Raw genomic sequence first — 27,805 nt, 5'->3', positions numbered from 1 at the left:
CCATGACTTTGTAAGACCAGAGCCATTCTCTCAGGATGAACCCATTTCAGGGCACTCTGCATTTCAGAAAAAAATATATATTTTTACCGGGGCTCCCATCATCAGTATTGGTTAAGAAATTTAACAATTGTGCACTAAGAAAGACTGTACTGCAATGCCGAAAGAAGCTCTCAGGAAGGTTGATAAGATGATGTAGCTAGGCTGTGAAACAATATGGCAACAAAACCATCTAAATGAAACTATTATACTGTATGTTTACATCAAACACTATACATCAGAATGTATTTACAACATATTCACTATTTTAATTCAATCCAAAATCTTCAGCCTTCTAGATAACTCATTATTGTTTGATCATTGTCCATTTGATTTTGCTGTGCAATTACCCTGCCTTTAGGCCACAGGGTGATAGGCTGCAAATTATATCAAATAGTTTAGCCACCTTTTTTAAATACATGCATTTTTGGAGTGAACAGGAGCCCTTTTCTTAAATAAATAAAAAAAAAAGATCCTCATAATTCTGCAAGGGCGATTCTTCCTCCTGACCCACATTCTATAGAGCTTTCACTGCACTCTAAAAAATGAAGTCCTTCTCGCAGTGGCAAGGTGTCCACGAAGTCAGTTTTTAAGTATAAAGAACAAAAATCAAAACTCATCCTAGAAATTCTCCAGGAGACACAATCAGCCGAATACAGCTGATCTGCCGTATGTAAAATGTGTTCAACATTAACCTAAATTTCAACTGTAGTGTTGTAAAAGCACAGCATGATCTTTCATTCAACTAGACATGTGTGGAGTTCTTTCACATCTAAAGAACAATCTTTGCTGAAAATGTTATAAACTAGCCATGCCCCAAAGTATGTAATGTATCAACTCAAACGCTCAGACCTGGGACAATGAGCCAGGGTTTCTGTACTTAACTCTGTTTACAAATGGGTGATGACTCAGGTTGTTCTGGGGCTTTCACTCTCCACACTGGACGCTTGAGGATACAGTCCCCACCAAAGAATTTATTTTAGGCATGACACCAGTCATACCTTTATGGGTAATTTCTTTTAGGGGTAATCTATTCCACCCAGGGTAATTCCTAGGCAGAGCGCCTAAAATGGATGCCGCACCTGGTACCTTGTCATGATGGAGTACACAACCCATGGAAGTTATTATCCAAAATGCTGCACCAACCCTGCATTGTGCTTACTGTGTGCTCAAGGGTTTCTTTTGTCTGACTTGTCTGTTACTGTACTACCTACATCCTCTGTATTGTGTGCATTGTTATAATGGCTGTAAAGAGTCCTGTTGGAGAAAGTGCGCTATATAAATTGAACTTACTTAATCACATTTTGTTGAAACTGTAACCAGGTGTACATTAATTATGGCTGCAGTCGTTAGCAGCCTGTCAAAATGACATAACATCATGACAGTAATGTCAGTTCCAGAGACTGTACGTACCCAAACAATGTGAATGGTGGTACGCCAGCCCACCATTCACAATGGGCATACATTCGCACTGGTTACGAATGGATGTTTTACATAAACATTCATTCAAAGCCTACGGGGTAACACCCACATCATTCGATGGTCGCTGACCATCGAATGATGTGGAATGTGCAGGCAGAGCTAAGGTTGCTCAGAGCACCCTTAGATCTGCGTGCGCATTCGGAGGGAAGTGGGCAGGCAGCGGACATCCGGTGATGTCAGTGGCCCACCCCAAACACCCGCTTCATCAGTCCATTCCCATGACAACGCCCAACTTTTTCACGGGAACGCCCATAAAATGCTGGGCATTTCCATATGGTGTGGACGCACGCACCCAGCGCATGTGCATTCGTAGAAATGCGCAAAGAGAAAATATTGGTCCCGTGCCTATGCACATGGCCTTGTAAACGGACCAGAATAAGGTCTGAAGTCTTTAGTTATATAGGACTAGGTTATTCATCGCGCCCTACGAGCGCTCTTCACACCGTCGTAGGGGGCTGCGCCCCATTAAAATGACACTGACGGAATCTGCTGCGCTATATAAGACACGGTCACGGAATCTGCTGCGCTATATAAGACACTGTAACGGAATCTGCTGCGCTATATAAGACACTGTAACGGAATCTGCTGCGCTATATAAGACACTGACGGAATCTGCTGCGCTATATAAGACACTGACGGAATCTGGTGCGCTATATAAGACACTGTAACGGAATCTGCTGCGCTATATAAGACACTGTAACGGAATCTGCTGAGCTATATAACACTCTGTAACAGAATCTGCTGCGCTATATAAGACACTGTAACGGAATCTGCTGCACTATATAAGACACTGTAACGGAATCTGCTGCGCTATATAAGACACTGTAACGGAATCTGCTGCGCTATATAAGACGCTGTAACGGAATCTGCTGCGCTATATAAGACACTAACGGAATCTGCTGCGCTTTATAAGAAAAAAAAAGGGGAAGCCCAAAGGGCTGTATAGAAGCGCTGGTTTCTATGTGCCTGAAAGATCACACCAATGCACACCGCTGCTGCTCCCTGTCAAAGTTTGTGTAACTCAGGCGAAACAGGAGAAGGACAAGGACAAGGACATGCAGTTTGCACTGTCATGCACTATCAGGGAGCGCAATGGTGTGCAGCACAATAATCCACACTATTCCTTATAACAATGTAAAAAAATTATTTAAAATAAATAAAAAACAACAATATCAATACGTATATGTGCACTTTATAAATCTTTCATTTTGCAATTGCAGGACAAACGGACAAGACTTACAACATTTAACATAAAGAGGCTTTTTGAGGCATAATTCTGCTGGTATGAGGCTGGATTAGAAAGTCATTCAAAGCAACAGTTACTTTGTTTAAGCAAGGCTATTTATAGTTACCAGTCCCGCATAGTTGTAAGAGACAATTCTCAACGGTGGTATGTCCGGCTTAATTAGTGTCCATGCTCTTGGGTACACAATTTACCTCTATATATTGAGAGGAGCTCTCCTATTTGGTATGGAGAGGGAATGAAAGCTCTGCAACACCAGTGAGTATAACAGCTGCTCCAGTCGGTATTAGCAGCAGTAGTCTGCGGTGATTATATCTGGCAATCAGTGGTCAGCAACAAAACGCGTTTCTCCGCCTTAGAGGAAGCCGCTGACCCTAAGGCGGAGAAACGCGTTTTGTTGCTGACCACTGATTGCCAGATATAATCACCGCAGACTACTGCTGCTAATACCGACTGGAGCAGCTGTTATACTCACTGGTGTTGCAGAGCTTTCATTCCCTCTCCATACCAAATAGGAGAGCTCCTCTCAATATATAGAGGTAAATTGTGTACCCAAGAGCATGGACACTAATTAAGCCGGACACACCACCGTTGAGAATTGTCTCTTACAACTATGCGGGACTGGTAACTATAAAAAGCCTTGCTTAAACAAAGTAACTGTTGCTTTAAATGAGTTTCTAATCCAGCCTCATACCAGCAGAATTATGCCTCAAAAAGCCTCTTTATGTTAAATGTTGTAAGTTTTGTCCGTTTGTCCTGCAATTGCAAAATGAAAGATTTATGAAGTGCACATATACGTATTGATATTGTTGTTTTTTATTTATTTTAAATAATTTTTTTACATTGTTATAAGGAATAGTGTGGATTATTGTGCTGCACACCATTGCGCTCCCTGATAGTGCATGACAGTGCAAACTGCATGTCCTTGTCCTTCTCCTGTTGCGCTATATAAGACACTAACGGAATCTGCTGCACTATATAAGACACTGTAACGGAATCTGCTGCGCTATATAAGACACTGTAACGGAATCTGCTGCGCAATATAAGACACTAACGGAATCTGCTGCACTATATAAGACACTGTAACGGAATCTGCTGCGCTATATAAGACACTGTAACGGAATCTGCTGCGCAATATAAGACACTGTAACGGAATCTGCTGCGCTATATAAGATGCTGTAACGGAATCTGCTGCGCTATATAAGACGCTGTAACGGAATCTGCTGCGCTATATAAGACACTGTAACGGAATCTGCTGCGCTTTATAAGACACTAACGGAATCTGCTGCGCTATATAAGACGCTGTAACTGAATCTGCTGCGCTATATAAGATGCTGTAAATAAATACAGCATCCCCGCCCCTCCCCCGGCCCCACCAATCCCCAAAAACCCAAGTTTATAACATCATTAATTAGCTATATAAAAAAAAAAATCCACCTTCACCTTGTAGATAAGGATCAATGATTGCAGCAGGTCCAGGGCAGCACGGGCAGCAGCAGAACACCTTCTCCTCCAGGCTACAGCCAGCGCTTGGGATGGCTGATAACGCTGTTGTAGCCAGGGAGGAGGGTAGCATGGGCAGGTGGGTGACTAAGAGGAGTTATGCTGCGCTGCGCTGCCCGGAAGCCGGCCCGAGCAGCAGCAGCAACAGAGAGCAGTGAATTAGCCGCCCGGCCTCACCGTCCGGTCCGTGACGTTTGGACCGGGTGAGCAGGGCAAGAGGCAGGCGGCGGGCAGGGCAGCCGCCGGCGCACGCTGCCTGTTAAGTTGTATTCTTAAGATCTAGTGCACCCTGCATCAAATGCTTTAAATGCCTCCAGGCTCCGGCTGTCAGCAAGGGGGATTCCAGCTCCACGCTATTCCATCCCCCTGCCGAGTGAGACAATCCTGAGGGTGAGAGGAGTCACACCCTCGGGGTCGTCTCACTCGGCAGGGGGATGGCATAGCGCAAAGTTCCGGTCCACTGCTGCTTGAAACCCCCTTGCTGACAGCCGGAGCCTGGAGGTAATTAACGCATTTACCACTACACTGCGGTGGTGGTGTTGTTATCGGGGCAGGTGGCTTTGGCGGCGGCAGGACGCTTGTTAGGCTGAGCTGAGTGTCCTGACTCCTGAGGCTGCGCAGGCCAGACATTAAGGTGCCCGTGCGCAAGACGTAAAAGCTGGCTGCAGTGCTTAATGCAGCCTAAGCCAGCCTGCCTGCTTTTGGGGAACTGCAATTGTGGCCAGACATGATGGGTGGAAGGAGGCCGAACCGAGTTCCAGCTTCAATAAGAACTTCCGCCCGTTCCGGCCCACTTTAACCCCTGGTTCTCTTCTTCTGTTATATATTTGGCTACGATCTTGCAGGCTGGGTGGTGTGTGACCCCGCCCAGCGTTACAGCCGCAGATGATTGACAGATGTAGCCAAATATATAAGAGATATGTAAAAACAGATGTGAAAGTGTGGATCTTCATTTTCACAAACCTATATAAGTAAATCCATTTAAAGACTAGCTCTAACTTAAATACAGGATATTACATTTAATTATGGCCTAAGAGGATTGCTGTAGTCCAGTGGTTCCCAACCATGGTTCTCAAGTACCCCCAACAGTGCATGTTTTCCAGGTCTCCACACAGAGTCACAAGTGCTATAATTAGCTCCACCTGTTGATCATTTCAAATGTGCCTGAATAATGAGTGCACCTGCTGGGTGACCTGGAAAACATGCTTGCACATACTTTTTGTACTTAGTTTTCATCACATTGCATGCACAACGTGTGCACAGGCATTGCAATGCGATGTGATCCCTGCTAATTTAGCATGGAAAGCACGCCCGTATCGGGGCGTGTATGGGCAGCATAATAGTGATGACTGACATGCTTCATGGCCGATTAGAGCTAAAACTGCTGTACCTACGACTAGATTTTGCCAAAAACTCTGAAAGATATATTGGACACCAAAATAGTGCATACACTCTGAGCTATTTTCCCAAGGAGCAAGAGATGTTCAGGAGGTGAAAGACTTTGCTGAAAATCTTTAATATAAAAGGCTATTTACATAATGGGCTGGGTTTAAATTTAAAGGGTGGGAGCCAGGGGCATTTTATTCAGGGTATTTTCTGTTATTGGGGCCTGATTCAGAACTGATAGCTGGGCTGCAAATATACGGAGCCTAGCAATCAGAAAAATGCTGCCCCGCCAGGCAAAATCCCACCATAGTGTACGGCTACGATATTATTTGCAGCCGTGCACGTAGGGACAAATCTATTCACCTGCGCCAGGCATGTATAGGTTACCGCCAATAAAAAAAATATATATACATTGGTGGCCAGTCGCAACGGTAATGTATACATGGCTTGCTTGCGCCAGCCATGTATATGTTACCTCCATAAAAAATATACATTGGTGGGCAGTGGTGACGGTAACGTATAAATCGATGGCCTGCGTTAGCCATGTATACGTTGCCTCCATAAAACTATACATTGGTAGGCAGTGGTGCCAGCAATATATACATTGCTGGTCTGTGCCAGCAATATATATATTACTGGCTAATAATCATTGGTGTGCAGTGTAGGAGACCTAGCTGTTGGGCTCTGTGCAGGGCACGGGAACAGGGCGGGGCATTCTGACCTGCTGTAGCCTTAGCCGATCATTGCTGTGTGGCTGGACAGGGGATCAGTGGCAGGGGAGCGGGCAGTGCAACACGTTCGGCGTGATGGTAAGTATGCTCCATGTGGAGCAGGCTTGGGGAGCAGGGTGGTCTGCTGGGCTGAAAATTTGTCATCTTTTAGCCCGGCATCCGAACACACCTACTGAGGATGGCTGAAAAAACAGCCACCATAGGTATAACGTGCTTGTAAAACCAGCAGCCGGCCCACTTTGCTAGCGATGATGCGAGAGCACGCATCGTCGCTAGCAGTCCATCGCGGAGGCATACACACTGGTCGATTTTCAGCGCAAAATCGTTCAAAACACCAGTTTCGAGCGATTTTGCTCTGAAAATTGACCAGTGTCTATGGGCCTTAAGAGTCCTCCAAGTTAACGAGAACTTTAAAAAGGTAAGCATTGCTTCTTGGGCAACATAAGAGCTGGAAACTATGTTGTGAACATGAACAACCTTGGCAACATAAGAGCTGGAAACTATGTTGTGAACATGAACAACCTTCTAGAAAAAGTATTATCAATTAGGTCTCAACACGTCACTCAAAATCCAATCTCAGCTTGACTTCTTCCCAGACGACTGCAGTGCAGTGAGTGACAAGTAGCAAACACAGAGAAAGGGCTCACCTGAATAGGCCACTGATTTGAGATAGTTAAAAAATAAATAAAATAAAAAACAGGATTTTAAAAATGCTTTCCACTAAGACTACAGTATATTAGTATATTACTGCAATACATATAGCACAAGTAGTGGAGCTCAAAAAATAGCACTAATAAAAACAAACACTCTGAAGTTATTAGTATTCTTGACCTTTAAATGAAAAACAAATTCCTTTGCTGTACCGAATCATTGGGATGTATGCTATAATAGATTTTCCCATTTCCAAACAAACAGAAAATAAAAGTGGCCATCAAAAATGAAGTTCGGTGAAATTTACTATTTGAAGGATACTGGCCACATTGTCATCAGGGCGAATTGTAAAACCTTCCTCATCAATATCTGGAAGATCCTACAGCAAAAAAAAAAAAAAAAAAAAGTACAGTACAATTACAGAAGTTGTTTTGAGCAGTATACCATTCTCAAATGTGCAAAGCTTTTTTTTTAATGTGTTTGTGCCAAAACCCCCTTATGGAGTAGCTTTAATTTGCCCCTGTGTTCTTTGTGCATGCGCCAGATCCGAACTGCACATGTACTGTATGCACAACGGCATCAGATTGTAAATGATGGACAGCCTGATGCCATTTAGGGAAAAAGAGGTGGAGACAACTGCCTCTGTCACTTAAAATGGAGGTGTTGCAGGGGAAGGAGGAGGGCGGTAGAAGCCAGGATCTCCGTCAGAGGATGGAAATTTCAGGCCACTGTCGTTTTTGCGGTGGCTGGCTTGCGCAACCCCATGGGTCATGCAGCTGGCTGCTGCTGTTAGAGATGCTTCATCCAAGGACACAGCTTAGATAAGTTATGTATGACACCGCCTGCTGCATCACCATATTCTAGCTATCACTGCTGCTTCTAAGTAAACAGCAGTGATAGCAAATCCAACAAAAATCTGACTAAGGGCCAGAAACAGAGCAAGACAGATGCTGCAGAAAAGAGATTGGAAGATCTCTCTCCTGTGAGTAACATCCATAGGCATACATGGTTTTACACCATCTTAAAATGGTGTAAACTAACAGGTCCAATCTTTTCTGAGTTTGGTACACAGGGGTCAGATCATAGCACCATGGATAAACAAGGGACTGCAATGCTAATGAATTTTCTGCAGTGGATTTCTGTTAAATCTCCTGCATTAGGCTGTTCGTCCATGAATTGATACAGTTTCTAAAAAAAAAAAAATCCCACCCAAAAAAAAAAAAACCTTTGATTAACAGACCACTAAGCCTGATCACACTACATGTTCTTACCACACAATTATTTGGCTCAGTAGATTCCCTGCAAATAAAAAAGAAAATGGAATAAAAACATTGGTCTTTCAAGAGAACATTAAATAGAACAGAAATCCTAGATGGGTTCATCGTCTTACACTTGCTGTGTGTCCTTTTCCTTTTTGCTCAGTCCTCGAATACGAAAAGGTTTGGACCATGTACGCTTTACACCTGTGAGAGTTAAATCCCCATGAGAACTTGCAAATGAAACAAAAAAAAAAAAAAGGGGGACAGAAAGACATTTAACCTGAAATAAGAAAACCATTATGGTATGTTTGCCATTCTAAAATGACTTCGCTATATTCATGATTTGTTTTGTAATTTGATCATGTCAAACATCTCCACATAAAATCCAGCTTGGTTACACCATGTGATGGTGTGACTCCGTGATGCAATATAACAATATATCACATCAACAGTACATATATCGGTTGTACGATGGCGCTATGTATTACATACAACTACACTCACATCAGCCCTGGAATGTTCCCCATTGGACATGCAGTACATCCAATGGGATGATTCATGAAGAACAGCATGACGGATCTGTATGATGCTCATGTTGGAACGATATATTGTACCATATATCGTATAGTGTGAATAAGACTTGTCAGCAGAATTGCTCATAATAATTATGAGCCCCAAACAAGTACAGATTCTGGGCCTACCCTCCAGAGAAAAATTGTAAACAAATGCAACCAAATATAAAGTGCTAAACTATGGTGGTTTCTGAACCGCTGGAGATAAGCATGCAAATGTATTGGAAAAGGTTCTGGGTACTAGAACACTCAGTGCCTCATTTAGTATTGCAGTTTTATAAAAACACAGGGTCAAAAAGAGGATTAAAAATGAACAATCTACCCAGACACAAAACAGGTGATTGCTACAGCACAGCTAAAAATACCATCCAAAAGCATAGAAACTAACGTCACCTTTATACAGGTTTCATCAAGTAGTACAGTATACAGCACATACTGTAACTTAGCGTGATAAGCTTAGGTAAAGACTTGCCCAAATGTATATTTGCATAGAGCACTCTGTAAAAGCTGCAGAGCAGGAGATGCTTCCTTTCCTGGGCATACCATGTCCTCCCACATACAATCTGTGTATATGAGTCAGATGCCAAGGCAAATTAGTAACTCAATGCCAACTGCCTGCAAGAATAATCCTAGCATCCAAATGCAAAGCTATTTATTGCCTTGACATTGTAACAGCTAATACAAAAGCCTGAAGCTTGTCAACAGTAATGAGTAATAGCAGGTTTGGTTTATTTGACAACATATTAGTCTTGGATTTTGTATGTTATTGACCTTTTAATACTATTAGCTGCTCCAGTTTCCCTTTGTGGCCTGGACAATGGAGTATATTCTGGTTTTCATCTAAGCCTTTATCAACATATTGGCATATATTTGGGGCAGCAGGGATGATGTAATGGTAAACCTCACAGCACTGAGGTTGTGGGTTAGATTCCAACCATGACCCTAACTGTGTAGTTTGTATATTCTGCTTGCGTGGGTTTCCTCCGGGTGCTCCGGTTTTCACCCACAACCCAAAAATATACTTGTAGGTTAATTGGCTGCCAACAAAATTAACCCAAGAGCAAACGTGTGTATGTGTACATGCGGTAAGGAATATATATTGCAAGCTAAACTAGGGTAGGGACTAAGGTGAATGTACAAATAGAGATGGGGCCCCTCTCATCTAGACTACCGCCATCCGCCAGAATGCGCTGTCCACCAGAATGGGTGCACATTCTCGCCAATGAATGCACGAGCATGTGAGACGCTTGCGGTGCCAAGTCACGTCCGCCAGATAGTCATCCGCCAGAAACCTGCGGGTGTGGTGATCTGGCAGCAAGGATGAGAGCAGCCCCATCTGTATTCTCTGTAAAGGGCTCCGGAATATGTGTGCTCTATATATGAAACCGTTCATACACAATAATCTCACGGATACACAGTGCAAAAAGGCGGCACTCTTAGACAGTAATAGGTGAAAAAAAAAACAAATGTGGACGGGGGATTTGCTGCCTCCACAGCATCCAATGCACAGACAATTGCCGACAAGCGGCAGAACGGCACTCTGAGGACTTCAATAAAGCAGAAGACCGGGTGTACAGCAAACGATCGTTTGCTGTACACCTGGTTTTATGCTTTATTGAAGTCCTCAGAGTGCCGCTCGTCTGCAAATATATATATATATATATAAGGGGGGTAATAAGCGGCACTCTCGCGGATTTCCCAAGTCAAAGAACTGACAGACAGGTAAGTTCAGCAGTCGACGTTTCGGACGTCACTCCTTTATCAAGACAAGAACTTGATAAAGGAGTGACGTCCGAAACGTCGACTGCTGAACTTACCTGTCTGTCAGTTCTTTGACTTGGGAAATCCGCGAGAGTGCCGCTTATTACCCCCCTTGTATTTGATTTGCTGCTGTGCACCCCGGTTGCTGGTGACCTTAATTGACGGAGTGCCGATCCATCCCCCATATATATATATATATCAGACAGTGAAATGTGGAGGGCGCTGATGTGATTTCCACCACCTTGTCAAGTGCTCAAAATTTAGGCAGATAGACAATCAAACGTTCTTATAGACATTTATTAAAAATATGCATAAAAACATTGGCACATTATGATCTTTGAGACCGCATGGATAGACCCGATGCGTTTCGTCTCCGAAGAGACTTCCTCAGGGGTACACGGGAGTGGCCGGTATGCTAGGTTTAAGAACAGAAACAGATTTCCTTTTTATTTTAAAAAATCGGAAAGATCCGATGGTGAAGAACCTTTAATGGAGGCCCTTATAAAAACGGCTGGGCACTCATGAAGGAGTGAAAGATATGATACCAGAATAGGGTAGGATAAAAGGTGCTGAAGGATTCATACGTGCTTACCCTATTCTGGTATCATATCTTTCACTCCTTCATGAGTGCCCAGCCGTTTTTATAAGGGCCTCCATTAAAGGTTCTTCACCATCGGATCTTTCCGATTTTTTAAAATAAAAAGGAAATCTGTTTCTGTTCTTAAACCTAGCATACCGCCCACTCCCGTGTACCCCTGAGGAAGTCTCTTCGGAGACGAAACGCGTCGGGTCTATCCATGCGGTCTCAAAGATCATAATGTGCCAATGTTTTTATGCATATTTTTAATAAATGTCTATAAGAACGTTTGATTGTCTATCTGCCTAAATTTTGAGCACTTGACAAGGTGGTGGAAATCACATCAGCGCCCTCCACATTTCACTGTCTGGTTTCTGTTTTCATCTCCCACTAACAGGGGAGATTTTGTGGAGGTAGTCGCTTTGCATAATTGGAAGCGCATTCAGGGTCAAACCCCCACTGTGTATATATATATATATATATATATATATATATATATATATATATATATATATATATTATATATACACACACACATACATACATACATACACACATATATATATATATATATATATATATATATATATATATATATATATATATATATATATATATATATATATATATATATATATATATATATATATATATATATATATATAACACACAGGATAAGAGATGCAACCAGGATACCGCTCAACTGATCACAGTGAGCGGGCACGTGTGGCCTCTTCTGCGCAAGACGCAGTGGCGTTTCTTCATGGTCTGATCCATTCGGCCGGCTCTGTGGCAACGGAGCCTGCCGGGTGGACCCGCTGCCTCCCCTGCCGGTCCCCCTCGCAGCCCAGACCCCCCCTCCCCCTCCCGAACTGGGCAGCATCTCCCTGAGACGAGCATGGAGATGCTGCCCAACCGCCGTGATACTGGGCCGCGCGTGCGTCCAAGTCCGTTCACCGGCGCTCGCCAGAGAGAAGTCTCTGGCGAACGCCGGGCAAAGTTAAAGCTGGCTCCATCTGGATAGATAGATTTATTTATTTATCATTTCTTGTGCAGAACACAACAGTACTATGCTTACACAGATTAAAGAAAAACAGCACAGAATCACTTACTAACCTTCTAAAGATGTCGGGAAACGGAAACCTTCAAATTCCACTGCCTCTGAAATTAAGGGAACAAAAGGAAAAATAAGCATATAAAGATATACAGTAGAGACTTTTCTGTATAGTCCTTTTTAATCCTATAATGCAGTGTTTCCCAAACTCGGCCCTCAAGGCATGCTAATTAGTGATTAATTAGTACTGCAGTTAATTTTAATAACTAAGTGACCTGTGATCAATTATGTAGATAGCCTTAAAACTGGGCTGTTTATGTGCCCTGAGGACTGGGGTTTATAGGTAATCCATTTTGTACATTTTCAGGGGCCTATTTAGCACTGATTTGTATTAAACCACTGTCACCTCAATTAACATGGCGTTCTTACCAGGCCGCTCAGTTCCTGTCCCGTTACTCTCTGCAAATTTCCTGATCAGCTTCTCTATGGCCACATTTTCCATGTTATGTTTGAACTCTTCCTGAACCTGAGAAAATGCAGAAACCTTGTATGAGGGAAATCGTTCACAACACCAGGGGAAAAACAGACTTAATACTGTATCTATTTTGCAAGAGGTCTCACTGTGGTAAGATCAGCCAATTTGTCAGGGCTTCCAACAGCAAATCAAAATGAATGAGAAAGCTAAAAGAGCAGTGTAGTCCCTCATTAAAAAGTCAGGCAGTGCAGTCTTGTAGATCAAGATAGATGAAATGTTGAATTTTATTTATTTATCTCATATTAGGATGAGTCATAAACATTTCATGGCTACCTTCATATTAGTAAAATTATTGTCCTTACCTGGAAAATCCTTATTTCTGAATCCTTTGGTGGACACTGGGACAGTGGGAAGGGGTGGAGCCATGGCGGCGGGCACCAAGTAGCAAAAACTTCACTAGTGCAGCCCAGGCCACTCCTTCCCCACACTCCGCCTTAGGTCAGTTTAGGCTACAATAAGGCTTAGGAGCACAGGAAAAAAGGAGAGGGAAAAAACATAGACGTGAAACAAGAGCTTCCCCTAACACCAACCCTCCAGCCGATCAGGGGCGTAAGGGCGGGCTCCCCGTGTCCACCAAAGGATTCAGAAATAAGGATTTTCCAGGTAAGGAAAAAATCCCCTTATTTCCTTCATACCATTGGTGGACACTGGGACAGCGGGACGTCCCACAGCTGTCCCCTCACCGGAGTGAACACTCCTGAGCTGCAGTGAAGACGCCACGGCCGAAGGCAGAGTCGACCTCGGTGAAAGTATCAAACTGATAGTGGTGAATACAAGTGTGCATGGAAGACCATGTGGCTGTGTGGTACAGCTGCTCTGCGGAGACTCCGGAGGCAGCAGCCCACGATGAACCTACCGAGCGAGTAGAATGGGCCTTAAGACCGGCCAGTACCGGCCTCTTGGCCAAGAGATAAGCCTGCTGAACAGTAAGCCGCAGCCATCTAGCCAGGGACTGTTTGGATGCAGGCCAACCGCGCTTGTAAAGATCGTAAAGGACGAATAAGGCCTCCGTCTATTTAACGTCCTTGGTCCTGTCAATGTAAATGCGAAGAGCACGAACCACATTGAGGGTCTGTCCTCCACTGGAGTCCTGGAAGGAAGGGACCACGATCTCTTGATTAACATGGAACAGAGAGACAACCTTTGGCAAAGAACCCAACCTGGTATGGAGAACTGCTCGATCCTGGTGGAAAGTCAGGAAAGGTGGTTTGCAAGATAGGGCGGATAGATCGGAAACCCGCCTAGCTGATGCAATTGTCAGGAGGAAACCGGTTTTCCACGTAAGCCAGCGGAGATCTACGGAATCCAAGGGCTCGAAAGGTGAAGTTCGTAGCGCACTAAGGATCAAGGGTAAATCCCAGGGAACAAACGGAATACAGAATGGAGGAGTCAAGTGCATGACACCTTGGAGGAAAGTACAAACCTCCTGGCGAGTTGCCAGACGCTTTTGAAACAAACTGAAAAGGGCCGAAACCTGAAAGTTTAAAGTGGAATGTTGAAGGCCCAAATCCATTCCAGACTGAAGGAAGGCCAGAACCTTGGGTAAGGTAAAAATCCTAGGGCTCTTTCTGCGGTCCTCACACCAACAGAAAAAGGACCTCCATACTCTATATTCAATCCTAGCTGAAGAGAGCTTTCTGGCAGATATCATGGTCTGAATTACTGAATGCGAAAAACCCTTGTTCCTCAAGACCTCCCTCTCAATAGCCAGCCCGTCAAAGCGAAGCAAGCTAGATCGGGGTGCTGACAGGGACAGAAGGCCTGGACGAAGTGGGAGTAGTCACTGAGGGTCCACCACCATTTGTAGAAGATCGGTGTACCATGCCCTGCGTGGCAAATTGGGAGCCACCAGAATCACAGTCACCTGTTCCTCCTTGAGCCAATGAAGAAATCATGGAAGAGCTACTGGTGGAAACGCGTATACAAGGTCAAACGGCCAAGGTGCCGATAGAGCGTCGACCATAAAGGCGTTTGGATCCCGCATCCTGGACCCGTAGCAAGGCAACTTGTGGTTCCACCAGGAGGCCAATAGGTCGATCTGAGGCTTGCCCCAAGGGCGGGTCAAAGAACGAAACACCTCTGGGTGGAGAGACCATTCCCCGGAGTGAATGTCTTGGTGACTTAGAAAATCCGCCTCCCAGTTTTCCAATCCTGGGATGTATACAACCGACAGCGCCAGAAGGTGACATTCTGCCCACTGGAGGATTGGGCATACCTCCTGAAAGGCCGCCCTGCTCCGGGTTCCTCCCTGGTGGTTGATTTAAGCCACTGCCGTGGCATTGTCCGTCTGAACCTTGACTGCTCGAGAGCAGAGGAGAGGGGCGGCCTGAAGAAGGGCCCAGTAGATTGCCCTGAGCTCTAGGACATTGATCGGGAGCTGTGACTCCTGAAGTGACCAAAGACCCTGACAGGACCGATTCTCCACCACTGCTGCCCAGCCGCGGAGGCTGGCATCCGTTATTAGGAAGATCCAATCGGTGACCAGAAATGGTCGGCCCATTGAAAGATGGCGAGGCTTGAGCCACCAGAGGAGAGAGACGAACTTCTCTGGAGAGAGTTATCGTCTGCGTCTTTAGAGCCTGCGGCGATCGCTTCCAGTTTCGCAGGATCTGGAGTTGTAAAGGACGAGAGTGGAATTGAGCAAATTCCACCATCTCGAAACATGAGACCAACTTTCCAAAGATCTTCTTGCAGAGATGAAGAGAGACCCTGTTGCGCTTGAGAAATTGACGCAAGAGTAGCTTTAATGCCTGCAGCTTGTCATCCAGAAGATAGACCCATTGGGCTCGGGAATCCAGTTGCCAGATGAATCATTGATTGGGAGGGTTCCAGGCTGGACTTGCGCCAGTTCACCAGCCAACCTTGAGCCTGTAGCAATTCCAGAGTTATCCTGAGATCCTGAAGCAGGAGATCCTGGGACTGGCCGAGGATAAGGAGGTCGTCCAGGTAAAGTAGAATCCGAATTCCCTGGAGACGAAGGACTGCCGCCATCACCGCCATGACCTTGGTGAAAACCCTTGGCGCCGGGGAGAGGCCAAAGGGCAAGGTCCGAAATTGGACATGAAGATCCTTGGTCGCAAAGCGGAGGTACCTGCGGTGGTCCAGATGGATTGGGATATGCATCCCGAATGTTGAGGGACACCATGAAGTCCCCCATCTCCAGGGCTTATAGAATGGACCTCAAGGATTCCATTCGGAAAGGAGGAACCTTCAGGTGCACATTGAGATCCTTGAGTTTTAGGATTGGTCGGAAAGTTCCATCAGGCTTTCCGACTAGGAACAGGCTGGAATAATAGCCCTGATCCTTCTGATCAGGAGGGACCTGTTCAGTGCTGCTGCTGGAGCGGGAGCACTGTCAGGCCCCGGCGGGAACTCAGAACAAAGCTTCCTGCCGGGACCTGGGCGGGGAGAAAGTGAGGGGAACTACCCTCCCCATACTGGAACCAAGCCCAGGTATGTTAAAAAAATAAAATAAAATGGCGGCCCCCACTGCTATTGAAATAGTGGTCTAGTAGCCTCGGTCTCCCTCACAAGGTACCGGGTGCCGCTGCCAGGAAACCACCGGAGCGCACCAACTCCCGGTGGCATAGTGCGCTAGGCTCCCTCCCCCTTTGTGGCTTCCTGCACCGCATCACAAACCTTTCAGGTCTGTGGTCTCCCCCAGCCACGACACCGCTGCATGCTTTGGGGAGGAGGAGGGGGGGGGGGGGGGGGGGGAGTGCGGCATACCTGCTCCTCGGCGCACGTTCCCAAAAAGTGTCAAATTTATTCAAAGCAGATGCCGGTGTGCTGGGTAGTGCAATAGATAAGTCGTATAGGATTTATTCGGTATTTAAAATAAAATTAATAATAAAAAAAAAACACTCCATACATCAGGACTCAAAAGGAGGCAATCCGTTATATTGCAGGTAAATGTAGATCAGGCCTGTTCAATCTGTGGCACTACAGCTGTTGTGAAACTACATATCCCAGCATGCCTTGCCACACTATCACTGTTAGAAAATGCTAAAATTGTGGCAGAGCATGCTGGGATGTGTAGTTTAACAGCTAGAGGGGCGCAGGTTGGACAGGGATGATTTAGACGTTCCACCTTTTCGTAAAATGTAGAATAGGATCTTGTGATCTACTGCTTACATTCTGCAATTCTTTAAAAAAAAAATCAACAACAACAACAACAACAGCAGCAGCAGCAGCAACAACAACAACATAACAAGGGAACCCTTGATTGCAGACCTTATATTTTCTGCTCATGAATGTTTCCTTTAGTTATACTGCCACCATGTGGATTCAGTTACTTCAAACACCATGGTAAATAGAGAATGTTTACTGTATATCTTGGTGTCTATCTTTATAAAATAGGTGGTGACTGAAATGTTCATGTGTTCACAGCAAATGATGGTACATAATGCAGGTTTTAGCTAAACCTGTTGGGAATAAAAAATCTCCCATATTAAAAGTGATATTTAATGTAGGAAGCAATACATGTGGACACTGCTTTCTCAAGCAGGATTTCAAAACTGGTAAAAGAAAAGCGCTATATTGTCTGGTTTTATCAAAGGTTATTAACAAAGCTAAAGTATTTTAGAAAATATACTGTATGTTCAACACCATCATAATACAGAACCCTGAACAACAGTGGAGTAACTATAAATTTTGCACCCCTTGCCATCTCCCCATTCACTAATTATAATTTAACCTACACGCTCATTGCTGTGGGTTTCATGCGTGGGTAACGCTGTGCTCCCCTGACAGAAGCTATAGACCTAAACAGAACTTATTTACCTAATATTTTTTTCTGAAGCTTTCCAGCCTAGTGGTGCAGTGATGAAAAAATATCAATACTCAGAAGAGTTGTGATGCAAAAAAGTTTGGGAACCTCTGACATAGGTCCAACCCAGGTGTGACCCGGCAAAGACCCCTTTCAGCTTATAGCCAGGTTGGCGACATCATTGCACACAGGTGGAGAGGAGGAGATCTTCTCCTAGCCCCAACTGTTCCTATGTCGTAAATGGGTTACCGGTGCCAGGTTTAACTCTGGTCGCTACCATGGCAGAATGCCCATTTTAAATTTTTATTAAAGGACCCTTTCAGACTAAGTGAAATCTCAGGATATTTTCGCTAGTCTTAAAGAGTTAGACCATCTAGCTTTCAGGCACACACAAATTATACTGCTTGGGTGAGGGTCAGCACGAGATTAAAGCATGTTACAGGTGGCCTTTCAGACTCAAGTGTGGAAGGGACAATTTGAACTATTTTCTGTAATAAACTACTACGCCTCATACAATCTACCCAGGTTGTCAATCAACAAAATGCACTACATTACTTTGCTGGTGTCTGACTGTATCTGGTTCAATAATGAAAGGAAGATCGGAATCTTCTGTACCCCGTGTCCTTTTCCTTTTCACCCCTCCCCAAAAAGGTTCATGTTAATAGGACCATGTTAATTTTGAGTAGTAGGTTCCTGCCATTTGAACCATCATTAGAATTGTTTACTGTTTTACAATGTTTGGTTTCATATGTAAAAAAAAAACAAAAAATCTGAATAAAACAATAATAATAATAAAAAAAAAATAATGAGAACAATTTACTTACCTGTCCTATCTGTACATGTGTATCCTCAATGGAATGTGAATACGCTGTAACAAGCCGCTTCATGTGGGTGAGGTGAGCTGCCTCTGTGTCTTCAAATAACTGGAACAAGGAAAAAAAACAAAAACATACAGCAGCTTTATATAAGATATAACCATTAAATAAACTTAAACCGAATAATGGGTCAATTTTAGATCCCTGCTAGTGCGTTCAAATCGGCCCCTACAGCCACCCCATACTAGGAGCAACAGATACAAGTGAAACAGGCATCCCCTATATGCACAAATAGTGTAATTCTGGCTAAACACCCACAAGGCTGTTCTCTTCTATGTGCAGGCCTAATTACCGCAAATAAACGGTCATTTCAGACAGAGGAAATGTATGAAATCCATCCTACTGAGATATACAGTACAAAGATGCAAAGGTTTGTTATGGTGCCTGCACGACTGTGAGAACTACCTAGATGTAGCAGCAGCTGGAACTGTATTTAATAAGTCAGATCAAAGCTAAACTTTTTAAATCTTTTTACATAAAAAAAAATTAATACTGTAGTTCTTTAGTTTTGGATTCCTGAAAATATAGGATACACACTAGTCATTACAAAACATACACAGAGAGTGGGTGACTGTTCCATCTATGGACCTCTGTATATCATATTGTATTGGCCAAAGGCCTTATTTCTATTGATGTGCAAACCGTACAGCTGGTGTACAAATATGAGGTTTGTGGGGTCTTCGCAGATGCAAGGCTCATGTGCAGAATGGTTCTTGAGCTATTGCTTGCAGCCATGTCATTAAGTGGGTGGAGTGGTGGTGGCACGCAGCACCTTTCTTAAACACGTGACAGGACCAGGGTCTGTTTGGTCAGAATTTGTATTTTTAGTATGATGTATTATCTCTATGAGTATGTACTTATTGCATGTGTATTAAATTGTGAAGTTTATGCGGTCAAAAGTATTCTCTTTTTTTTAGTTATAAGCTGCGCTGGTTTATTTTATTTGCATTTTTTGGTTTGCAAAATGAGCTTGAGTTGCTTTTATAAGTACAATAGCTATAAGCTGGTTCTATACAACCAGTGTATTGTAAACAGTCAGCAGGGTAGTTTCCAGGAAGTGGCTTGTGGTTCATGCCAGAATGCATGCTCTACATCCACAGGAAGTAGATGCAGACTTCCTGTACTTGGCTGGCATCACGTGTGAATAAAAATGTAAAATATAGTCTCATGCGCTACCAAAATAATTCAGATAGAGTCTGAGGTTTCACCTCTGGAGGACTCAGACTCTCTGAATTATTTCGGTAGCGCATGAGAGACTATATTTTACATTTTAATAGTTTTGAGCAGTCCGGTGACCAATTCACAGTCTTTTTTTGGAGCCGTTTGAATTACAGCGCCAGTGGTAGGATATATTTTTCGGTACTTGTGTACAATCACGGCTCCCACGATGTCCATCGCATGGTAAAAAAATCGCATCGCATGCAATCGCATCAATGGCCCCCAAATATCATTTTTGAGGCTGTACCACCCCCACTATCAACGCGAACCCGAAGCGCAGCGAGCCCGCGAGGGGCGGTGGTACGCGTCCTACGACCTTTTCATACCCCCACTATCCACGTCGGCGTGGAGTTGAGAATAGAAAGTGTGGCGAGCGCAGCGAGCCACCGAGCCCGAAGCGTGGCGAGCGCAGCGAGCCCCGCGAGGGGACACTGATACCTTCACAGGTATACGCGTCCCCTCGCGGGCTTTACAGGTGTCAGCGTCCGCTCGCCTCGCTGCGCTCGCCACACTTTCTATTCTCAACTCCACGCCGACGTGGATAGTGGGGGTATGAAAAGGTCGTAGGACGCGTACCGCTGCGCTCGCCACGCTTCGGGTTTGCGTTGATAGTGGGGGTGGCACAGCCTCAAAAATTACATTTGGGGGCCATTGAACATGTTTGATACTAATTTCAATGCATTTGGATGCATTTCTGTTAAAAATCGCATGCGATTTAAAAAAAAAAATGCTTCAAAACCAGCAAAAATCGCATCCCATCGCATGCCACTACATATGGCATGCGATGGTATGCGATGGGAGCCGTGAAAGTACACAAGTACCTATTTTTCCAATACATCACGCGTAATTGCTGCAGTATATACTTTATATAGGCATATATATAGAAAGTCCGTTAGCAATATGGATTAGTAGTAGTAGTAGTAATATATTTTTGGAGCTGTAGGGCACTAGATAGCATAAAACCCACAACAAACATGGGATACATTTTGACAGAAGCCAATTACCATGACAGAAAAAAATGTAATCATTAAATTACATAATAATCACAGACAATTAGATATTAATTCAGATTTGTGCTTATGATGGTCCAATAAAAATTTTTGTGAAACTTTAATACTGGTCTTTACTATGTAAGAATTATTTGTGTAATCAGCAGATTTATGTAGACCAGTGGTTCCCAAACTGGGGTGCCTCAGGACACTTGTAGGGGTGCCCTGGGTTGGTGCCCCAGGAGGATTCAAATTATTGATGGTCAATGTAATGATTAATAAAATAAATAAAATAAAAAACAGACCTTGCAGCTTCCAATCATAAAATATGTGGGCAAACAGAAGCCACGCTTGTCCCTCACCACATAATTAAGCCGAATGATTACATATAAATACAACCAACTTAATAAAAAATAAAAAAATATTTGGTCTTAAGGTGCCCACACACTAGAAAGATCTGCGATCGTAAGATGTGCGCATAAATTAGCCTTGAAATCTTTTGTCCGTCCTGGACAAAAGATTTCAGGCAAGCGCACATTTTTACCAAATATTTTTCTAAGATCCCGTGTGCGTTCCTATGGATCTTTGTTAAATCTTCTGATCTTTCGTGCAGCACGTAAGATCAGAAGATTCAGCTAAAGATCCACGGGAGCGCGCATCGGACCGATATTGGCCGATTTTCGACCGATTATCGGTAAACATCAGATGATATATCGGCCGATTTATCGAAAATCTGCCAATCTGACCAAAAATAGTTCTAGTGTGTGGGCACCTTAATAGTGCCGCAAAAGAAAATTCCGATACTCTAGGGAGACATCATTCAAAAAGGTTTGGGAACCACTGATGTAGACATTTAAAATATATAATCCTTCGGGGGGCGTGGCTTGGCCTGGTGGGTGAGAGGACGTGGATTTCCAGGGCTCCGCAACTATCCTGATAGAATCTCCTGATCCCGGGGCCACGGCTCTCTCTCCCTTATCCCTCTCCTTTATGAACTTCTCCTGCACGTCTCCTGTGGTGACAGCCTGGGCCTTCCGAATGTGGGACTCCCGGGCGCCATCTTGAAACCTCCGACATCCTCACACGGAGCAATGATCTTCTGTGCTCCAGGCGCTTGAGCTCCTGCACTGATCTGCCCAGCGTTTGGCAGCGGTGATCTCCTGCAATACCGCCCTGCACGCCCCGGCCGGAATTAAAGGGTATATCCGCCGAGTGGCACTGTGGCGGAAGGGAAGCAACGGCCATCCTGATTGTTGGAGACAGTGGGCCTCATTCCGAGATTTTGACCTGCACAGCCCTGTGTGGACGCCTTCATATCTGGCGCCAAGGTGGGAGAACAACTCTGTTTATTTTGGCATACAAGGTACTGCCTTTACATACTGACACCATGATCCTACTGCTGACCAGTTGCTGCCTCTCTTCCTACCAGACACCCTCCACTATTTACTAGAAACCCTATACGTATAGCTGCAGCCATTCTCCTTTGGGGTCCCTCTGTAGCTGCAGTATTGTGTACACATACTATTGTGACACCATGGACGTCCCCGCTTCACAAATCCTGCATGCAATCTATGCCTTTACCAACAGGCTTATTGCCCAGCTGAATGACATACAGGGAAATGTTCATTCTTCCTCCTATGTCCCAGAGAAGTGTGTTGATGTTCCTGAGGGAGTTATATCTCAGTGTACCGACCCTGTGGCCCTCGCAGCTCCTGTTTATCTTCATACTCTGGATATATATTCTCAAGTGGACATGACCAAATTTAAATCATTTTGGCGTTCCAAACATAATCCTTCTGATCATGCTGGGTTCCCCATAAAGGTCTCTCTCCCCACTCCTGGTGGAAATTCCACGATCCTGGACTTCTTTGTTTCATTAACTTGGATGTTCTAGTGCCTATCCTCAAGTGACTTGCACACAGACATAACTGTGTTTTTTCAGCTGATCGAGAGAGAGTTGGCCGGACTAATGTTATATACAGTATGCTATTTTAGTTTATGATGCCCATTATGACCTTTTCTTGTGTCATTTTCAGTTTTGTTGTACTCGCTATTGGTATGTAACATGACACAGACGACGAAGAGACTTAATTATTTGGTGGTTGTAGGGGTGAGCCTGGTCGGACTGGTGTTCTGGTTATAATTATGTCTATGATAGTTATTAAGATATTCTGTTATCGATGGAAGAGACAAGCTCCCACCAAATGATTATATTTTATAACTATTACCAAGCCATTGCCTCAGTCAATCCATCCACCTAGTATCCATCCACTATACTGGGGGGAGGGGTAGGTGGTCGCTAGATATATGTTGGATGGGTGGGCGGGATGGGTGTGAGGGGGTGAGTTAGGTTTTTTTAGGTGTAGGTTAGCTAAGCTAGTAATGTCATATCCTATTTTTGATGCAGACTCAATTTAGATATAGCTAGATGCCACTAATCTACTCCCTCTTATAGATATACAGTAGCTTTAGTGGGATTAAGGTTTAGGGTTTAGGGATCCAGGTATATCCTAACTTGGGGTTAGGTTATACAGGGTGGGGCGTTTTGAGGAGGTTTAATTTGGGCATTTTGTGGGGGGGGGGGGGGGTCGATTTGCTTTTAGGGTATGTTTTTTTGTTTTTATTGTTGATAGACTGTAGTAGTCCGTGATTTATGCAAAGTTAATATGTCTATCCTTACCATCTATAGTTTATGTACATTTCATTGTATAGTCCTCTTTTTATACCTCTGCATATATATATATATATATATATATATATATATATATATATATATATATATATATATATATATATATGCCTGTTTGACCTGGATGGCGCCTCCAAGTCGATAGCTTGTTATTTCCCTGTTGTCGAGGTATTGTATAGGTATCCATATCTGCACTCCTAAGTTACATTTTGTATGTGCATAATATGACGAAAGGCTTCGCACTGCTCAAATATGATATGTCTATCTTGCACTTTGTAGGTTTCTGCAAAAAATTTAATAAAAATTACTTAATTAAAAAAAAGATATAATCCTTCAATAAAGCACTTCCGAACCTGTGCAGACTGCAGCATCTTTTCCTCAAATTCTTTGCGTACAGCATTGTATTTTTCCACGGACCCACGGAGAGACTCTGCTGCTTTCCTAGTCTTCAGTTTTGCCTGCCAAGTTAGAAGTAGAACATCCATAAATTGTACCACATATCACATGTAGGTGTGGCTTGATAACAGGTTTCACTACACAGACACATTTGTGCTAATGTGATTTAAAAACTTTTCAAATAATGCTCAATTTTGCACACATTAACCTCACCTTATCCATTTCCTTCTGTGGGGCACCTTCCCTCCTGAGACGCTCCTGTTCAGCGAATCTGCTACAATAATTGTCGCGGGACTTCTGCAGAAACTGAGAGCTGCACTGCAGCAACTGAATGACCTCTAAAGTGCCGGACATCTCCTCTTTAGCCTATTCAAGACAAAACGTGCTGGGTCAGATTTTTGCATGACACAATTTTCATTAAATACTACATACTTGGGGAACATATGTTCAACTTGCGCTCTCTGCTCTGCACAAGTTCTGCGTCTCTTTCCTGCACAGATCACTAGCTCCCATTCACTGTTACAGGACTTTCATAGAGCTGCACCCCCCCCTGTGGAATGCCCTTCCACGCACAATAAGACTCTCTACTAGCCTCCAAACTTTCAAGCGTTCCCTGAAAACTCACCTCATCAGGCAAGCCTATCATATTTAGGTATCACCCACCTAACACTCAAAGGCACTCATGTATTATATAGCTTCCCTTCTGGACTTGCAACTTGGTGGGACTGCTATGCTATTACTGGTGCTGGTCCTTGTGTTTCCCTCCTATTTCCCTATAGATTGTAAGCTTGCCGCAGGGACCTCGAACCTCTAGGTCTGTCTGTTTTACCCAATTTGTTCTTTCAGTGTTGTCAACATTTGTAAAGCGCAACGGATTCTGCTGTGCTATATAAGAAACTATAAATAAATAAATAAATAAACTAGCAACAATGTACGGCTTGTAATTGGGCCTCACACTCTCACCCAGTTTTAAACTAGTACTGTAATGGGCCCTACACACATGCCGATGTGTGCAGGGCTACCTAGCTATGCTAGGTCGGGCTGTGCTTCGCCGCTATCGCCTAGCACACAGAGCTGACAGCCCACACACAGAGCGAGCTGTCAGCTCTGTGTGCTAAGCGAGCGGACAGCGCCAGTGTTCTCCGGTGGGAGAACACTGCCGATGCCGAGATTGATGGACACTGTCCATCAATCTCGGCCACCGATAAAGACGCGCGGGGACGCGCACGGATGCCGATACAGCCCCCACACATACACCGATGTGAGGGCATTTGCTAAGCGACTTTGCAAAACTAAGCAAAATCGCTTTGAAAATGCCTTAATATCGGCATGTGTGTAGGCCGTATAAGAACAGCATATGAACCAAGGTGAAAGATGGGTTCACAGAGAATACCCTATGGATAGGATAATGTAAAAATTATTGGTTAAGGTTGGACCACTTGTCCTAGTACAGGGATGAACACTGCAAGAATCCCAAGTACAGCATAGATATGGGTTATTTGAGGAGGCAGATTCTAACCAGGATTCCTCTCAAAGAAGCGTAATAAGGAATAGTAAAGACTGCTGCCGCATGGACCACAAAAAAAGAAAATCCGCCCTTGAATGTATATATCAATGCTAGAATAAGTTGTCCCATGTCTGCTAAAATGGCTACCAAATGGAACGCACGGAAGTTGGAGGCACATTTGTATATTAAATACTGTACCTCACTATAAATGTACTATGGTGTCTACCTAAATCATAATCAGGGGTAATTCTTTCACCTAAACTTTGTTGAGGATATTTATATTTCACATCCATTTTTGGTCACTGCGCCAATTCCACATAATATTGGTTGTTTTATAGCGCCTATGCATGTGGTAATGGTGGTGGGGTGGATATACCCATGATGGGGATTAGTTTTCTTTAATGCATTTTGGCAAAAAAACAGGGTAGCCTTTAAAAAATGTTCACGAGTAGATCTTGGTGTGTGATTCAATTACCACAAACTGCTACTGGAGGGGGGATACGGTCACTAGGTAGACAAGCATTAGGTCAAACACTGAAGGTCGATGGTCAAAAGGTCGACATGGGGTTTTTCCCTTTTTTTTGAGCAGACAGGCGGTATTTCATGCCCTACCATCCACTACGGTGTGGCGGGAGAATAAAATAGTGTGCAAAGCATATGTAGCAAGGCACCGTCCCCGAAGCATGGCGAGTGTAGCAAGCCATGCGAGGGGACCCGCTGCACTTTTTTAGTGTCAATGTCGACAGCGTCAACATTCGGGACAAAAAAAAAAGTGAAAAGCCCAATTTCGACCTTCCTCATGTCGACCTATTGCTTGTGTTGACCTAGTGACCCTGTCAACTTAACTCGTGTAAACATGTGTCGACATTCTTTCATGTCGACTTAATGTCTGTCTATCCCATGATTCAGAACCACTGGAGGTTACATGTAATATTATCAGCTTCAAGATTCAAGGTGACCTCTAAAGATCTACACCTGATTTTAAAGGTCTTAGATACCAACAGTAAATTGTTGAAACTTCTACACTGAACCACAGTATGCACAGTAAGCAGAGGACATTTGGCAGGGCAACAGCTAGCCGTTAATTGTATACCATAACTAGAAATGTATTGATGGCATACCTTTTGCTTAAAGTGATAGTCAAAACTACAAACGTGTCCGCATACACACCTATCCTCCAACTGCAACAAATAGCCTTGTTTATCAAGCCACTGACTTTGCCACTTAGCTGTACCAAATCACGAATTCTAATTCTAGCAATCGAAGATGTGATCTTGAGCAAAAAAAGTAACACAATGAAGGAAAATGTAGCAGGAAAAAGTGCACATGGGAATCACGCCATCTCTCATCACATTGCACAAAACCAATAGGTGTAAAGGTGCATACACACTGTACAATTTTTTTGACCTGTCCAGCTTCTCCCATCAAAGCAAGCAAAAATGTGACACTCAAAGTCTTTGCCATTTTTACGTTATAAAAAGGCATGTATATGTAAGTATAATCCGGAGTAACAGTGCAAAAATAGGTATCGGATGTTACATGAAATACCATCAGAAGCTCTATAAATTACATTTAATGTGCCCTTCATATTGTTTTTACTTGGTTTTTATTCTGTTTGTGTTTATTTTATTTTTTTAAACCAAAACTTACTTTTTTATGCACTTTGACCTGTTCATCTCCATATCGGTGAATATCTTTTATTAAATCATGCAGTTTCTTACTTAGTTCCAGGTGACAGAGAGCCAACTTGTCTGAAGACACCCGAAACATTTCCCACATTGGAGCAAATGTCCTGCAAGAAGAGCACAATTAGAGCCAATGCTACCAATAAAAAAACAACAACAACAAAAAAAAAAAAAACTCGAGTGCAGATTTCAACACCTACCCCAGGTGGCTTCCACAGTTGACCATCTTGGACAATTTCTGCATAGATTTTGAATATGCTTCCTCCACAGCTGCCCTGAATATTAAATAGAGAAAGCAACATCAGCTACAGCTCAGTTACTGCTCCATGTATGGCCAGCACACATCTCCTATAATCAGACAGAGTCTTAAAAATAACATTCATGAGATAATTATGATGGGACAGCGAACACTTTTGTGCAAGTATGGGCAGTCGTACAGAGAAGCTATTGCCACACTGATTTGGCTGGTCGAAGGATCCTCTCGTAACTTAATTCTAATAAAAGTATTAAAATACTGGTATAGTGAACAATATTTATAAGAGATTGATTGCGAAGCCAAACTCTTGAAATGAGAGAAAAAGAAGAAAGTAACTAAAGTAAATAAAACAAAAAAAAACATGCTGTAAGGGGCATATTTAGAAAAATAGGTTTCTAATATCTAGTGTTTTCACACCCTTTTCAAATAAATGGAACCTTTTCTAAGATAAATGTGTATTAAAAAAATTAAATAATCATATCTGCATTTACCACACATCTTATGGAAGATTTGGCCAGCCCAGGTCAAATTAACCTCAAAAATTACATTTTGTTTTTCAGACCACACAACACTTAAAAACGATCTGGGGGTAGATCAGTCCAGATCGTAGGAACGCAAACTCACACAGCGGC

General features: G+C 43.6%; 1 protein-coding gene across 8 annotated transcripts in view; it reads right to left on the bottom strand.

The window, feature by feature from the left end:
• FCHO1 (FCH and mu domain containing endocytic adaptor 1) overlaps positions 1 to 27,805 on the bottom strand; it is a 130,344-nt gene that overhangs the window by 48,311 nt on the left and 54,228 nt on the right. For 7 of the 8 annotated variants that reach the window (XM_083181680.1, XM_083181652.1, XM_083181661.1 and 4 more), the window contains 10 exons: positions 27,118 to 27,192; positions 26,883 to 27,024; positions 23,939 to 24,091; positions 23,683 to 23,787; positions 18,383 to 18,481; positions 12,685 to 12,781; positions 12,318 to 12,362; positions 8,423 to 8,495; positions 8,304 to 8,331; positions 7,354 to 7,411 (listed from right to left, as the gene is read on the bottom strand). In XM_083181680.1, coding sequence (XP_083037806.1) covers positions 7,354 to 7,411; positions 8,304 to 8,331; positions 8,423 to 8,495; positions 12,318 to 12,362; positions 12,685 to 12,781; positions 18,383 to 18,481; positions 23,683 to 23,787; positions 23,939 to 24,091; positions 26,883 to 27,024; positions 27,118 to 27,192 — 875 coding nt within the window. Of the gene's footprint in view, positions 1 to 7,353; positions 7,412 to 8,303; positions 8,332 to 8,422; positions 8,496 to 12,317; positions 12,363 to 12,684; positions 12,782 to 18,382; positions 18,482 to 23,682; positions 23,788 to 23,938; positions 24,092 to 26,882; positions 27,025 to 27,117; positions 27,193 to 27,805 lie in introns of those variants that run through there. The other variant, XM_083181706.1, reaches the window with a different exon arrangement.

The sequence above is a fragment of the Crinia signifera genome, chromosome 1 (assembly GCF_055691185.1).
Source record: "Crinia signifera chromosome 1, ASM5569118v1, whole genome shotgun sequence".
Lineage (NCBI taxonomy): Eukaryota > Metazoa > Chordata > Amphibia > Anura > Myobatrachidae > Crinia > Crinia signifera.
This window is presented reverse-complemented; position numbering and strand designations above follow the sequence as displayed.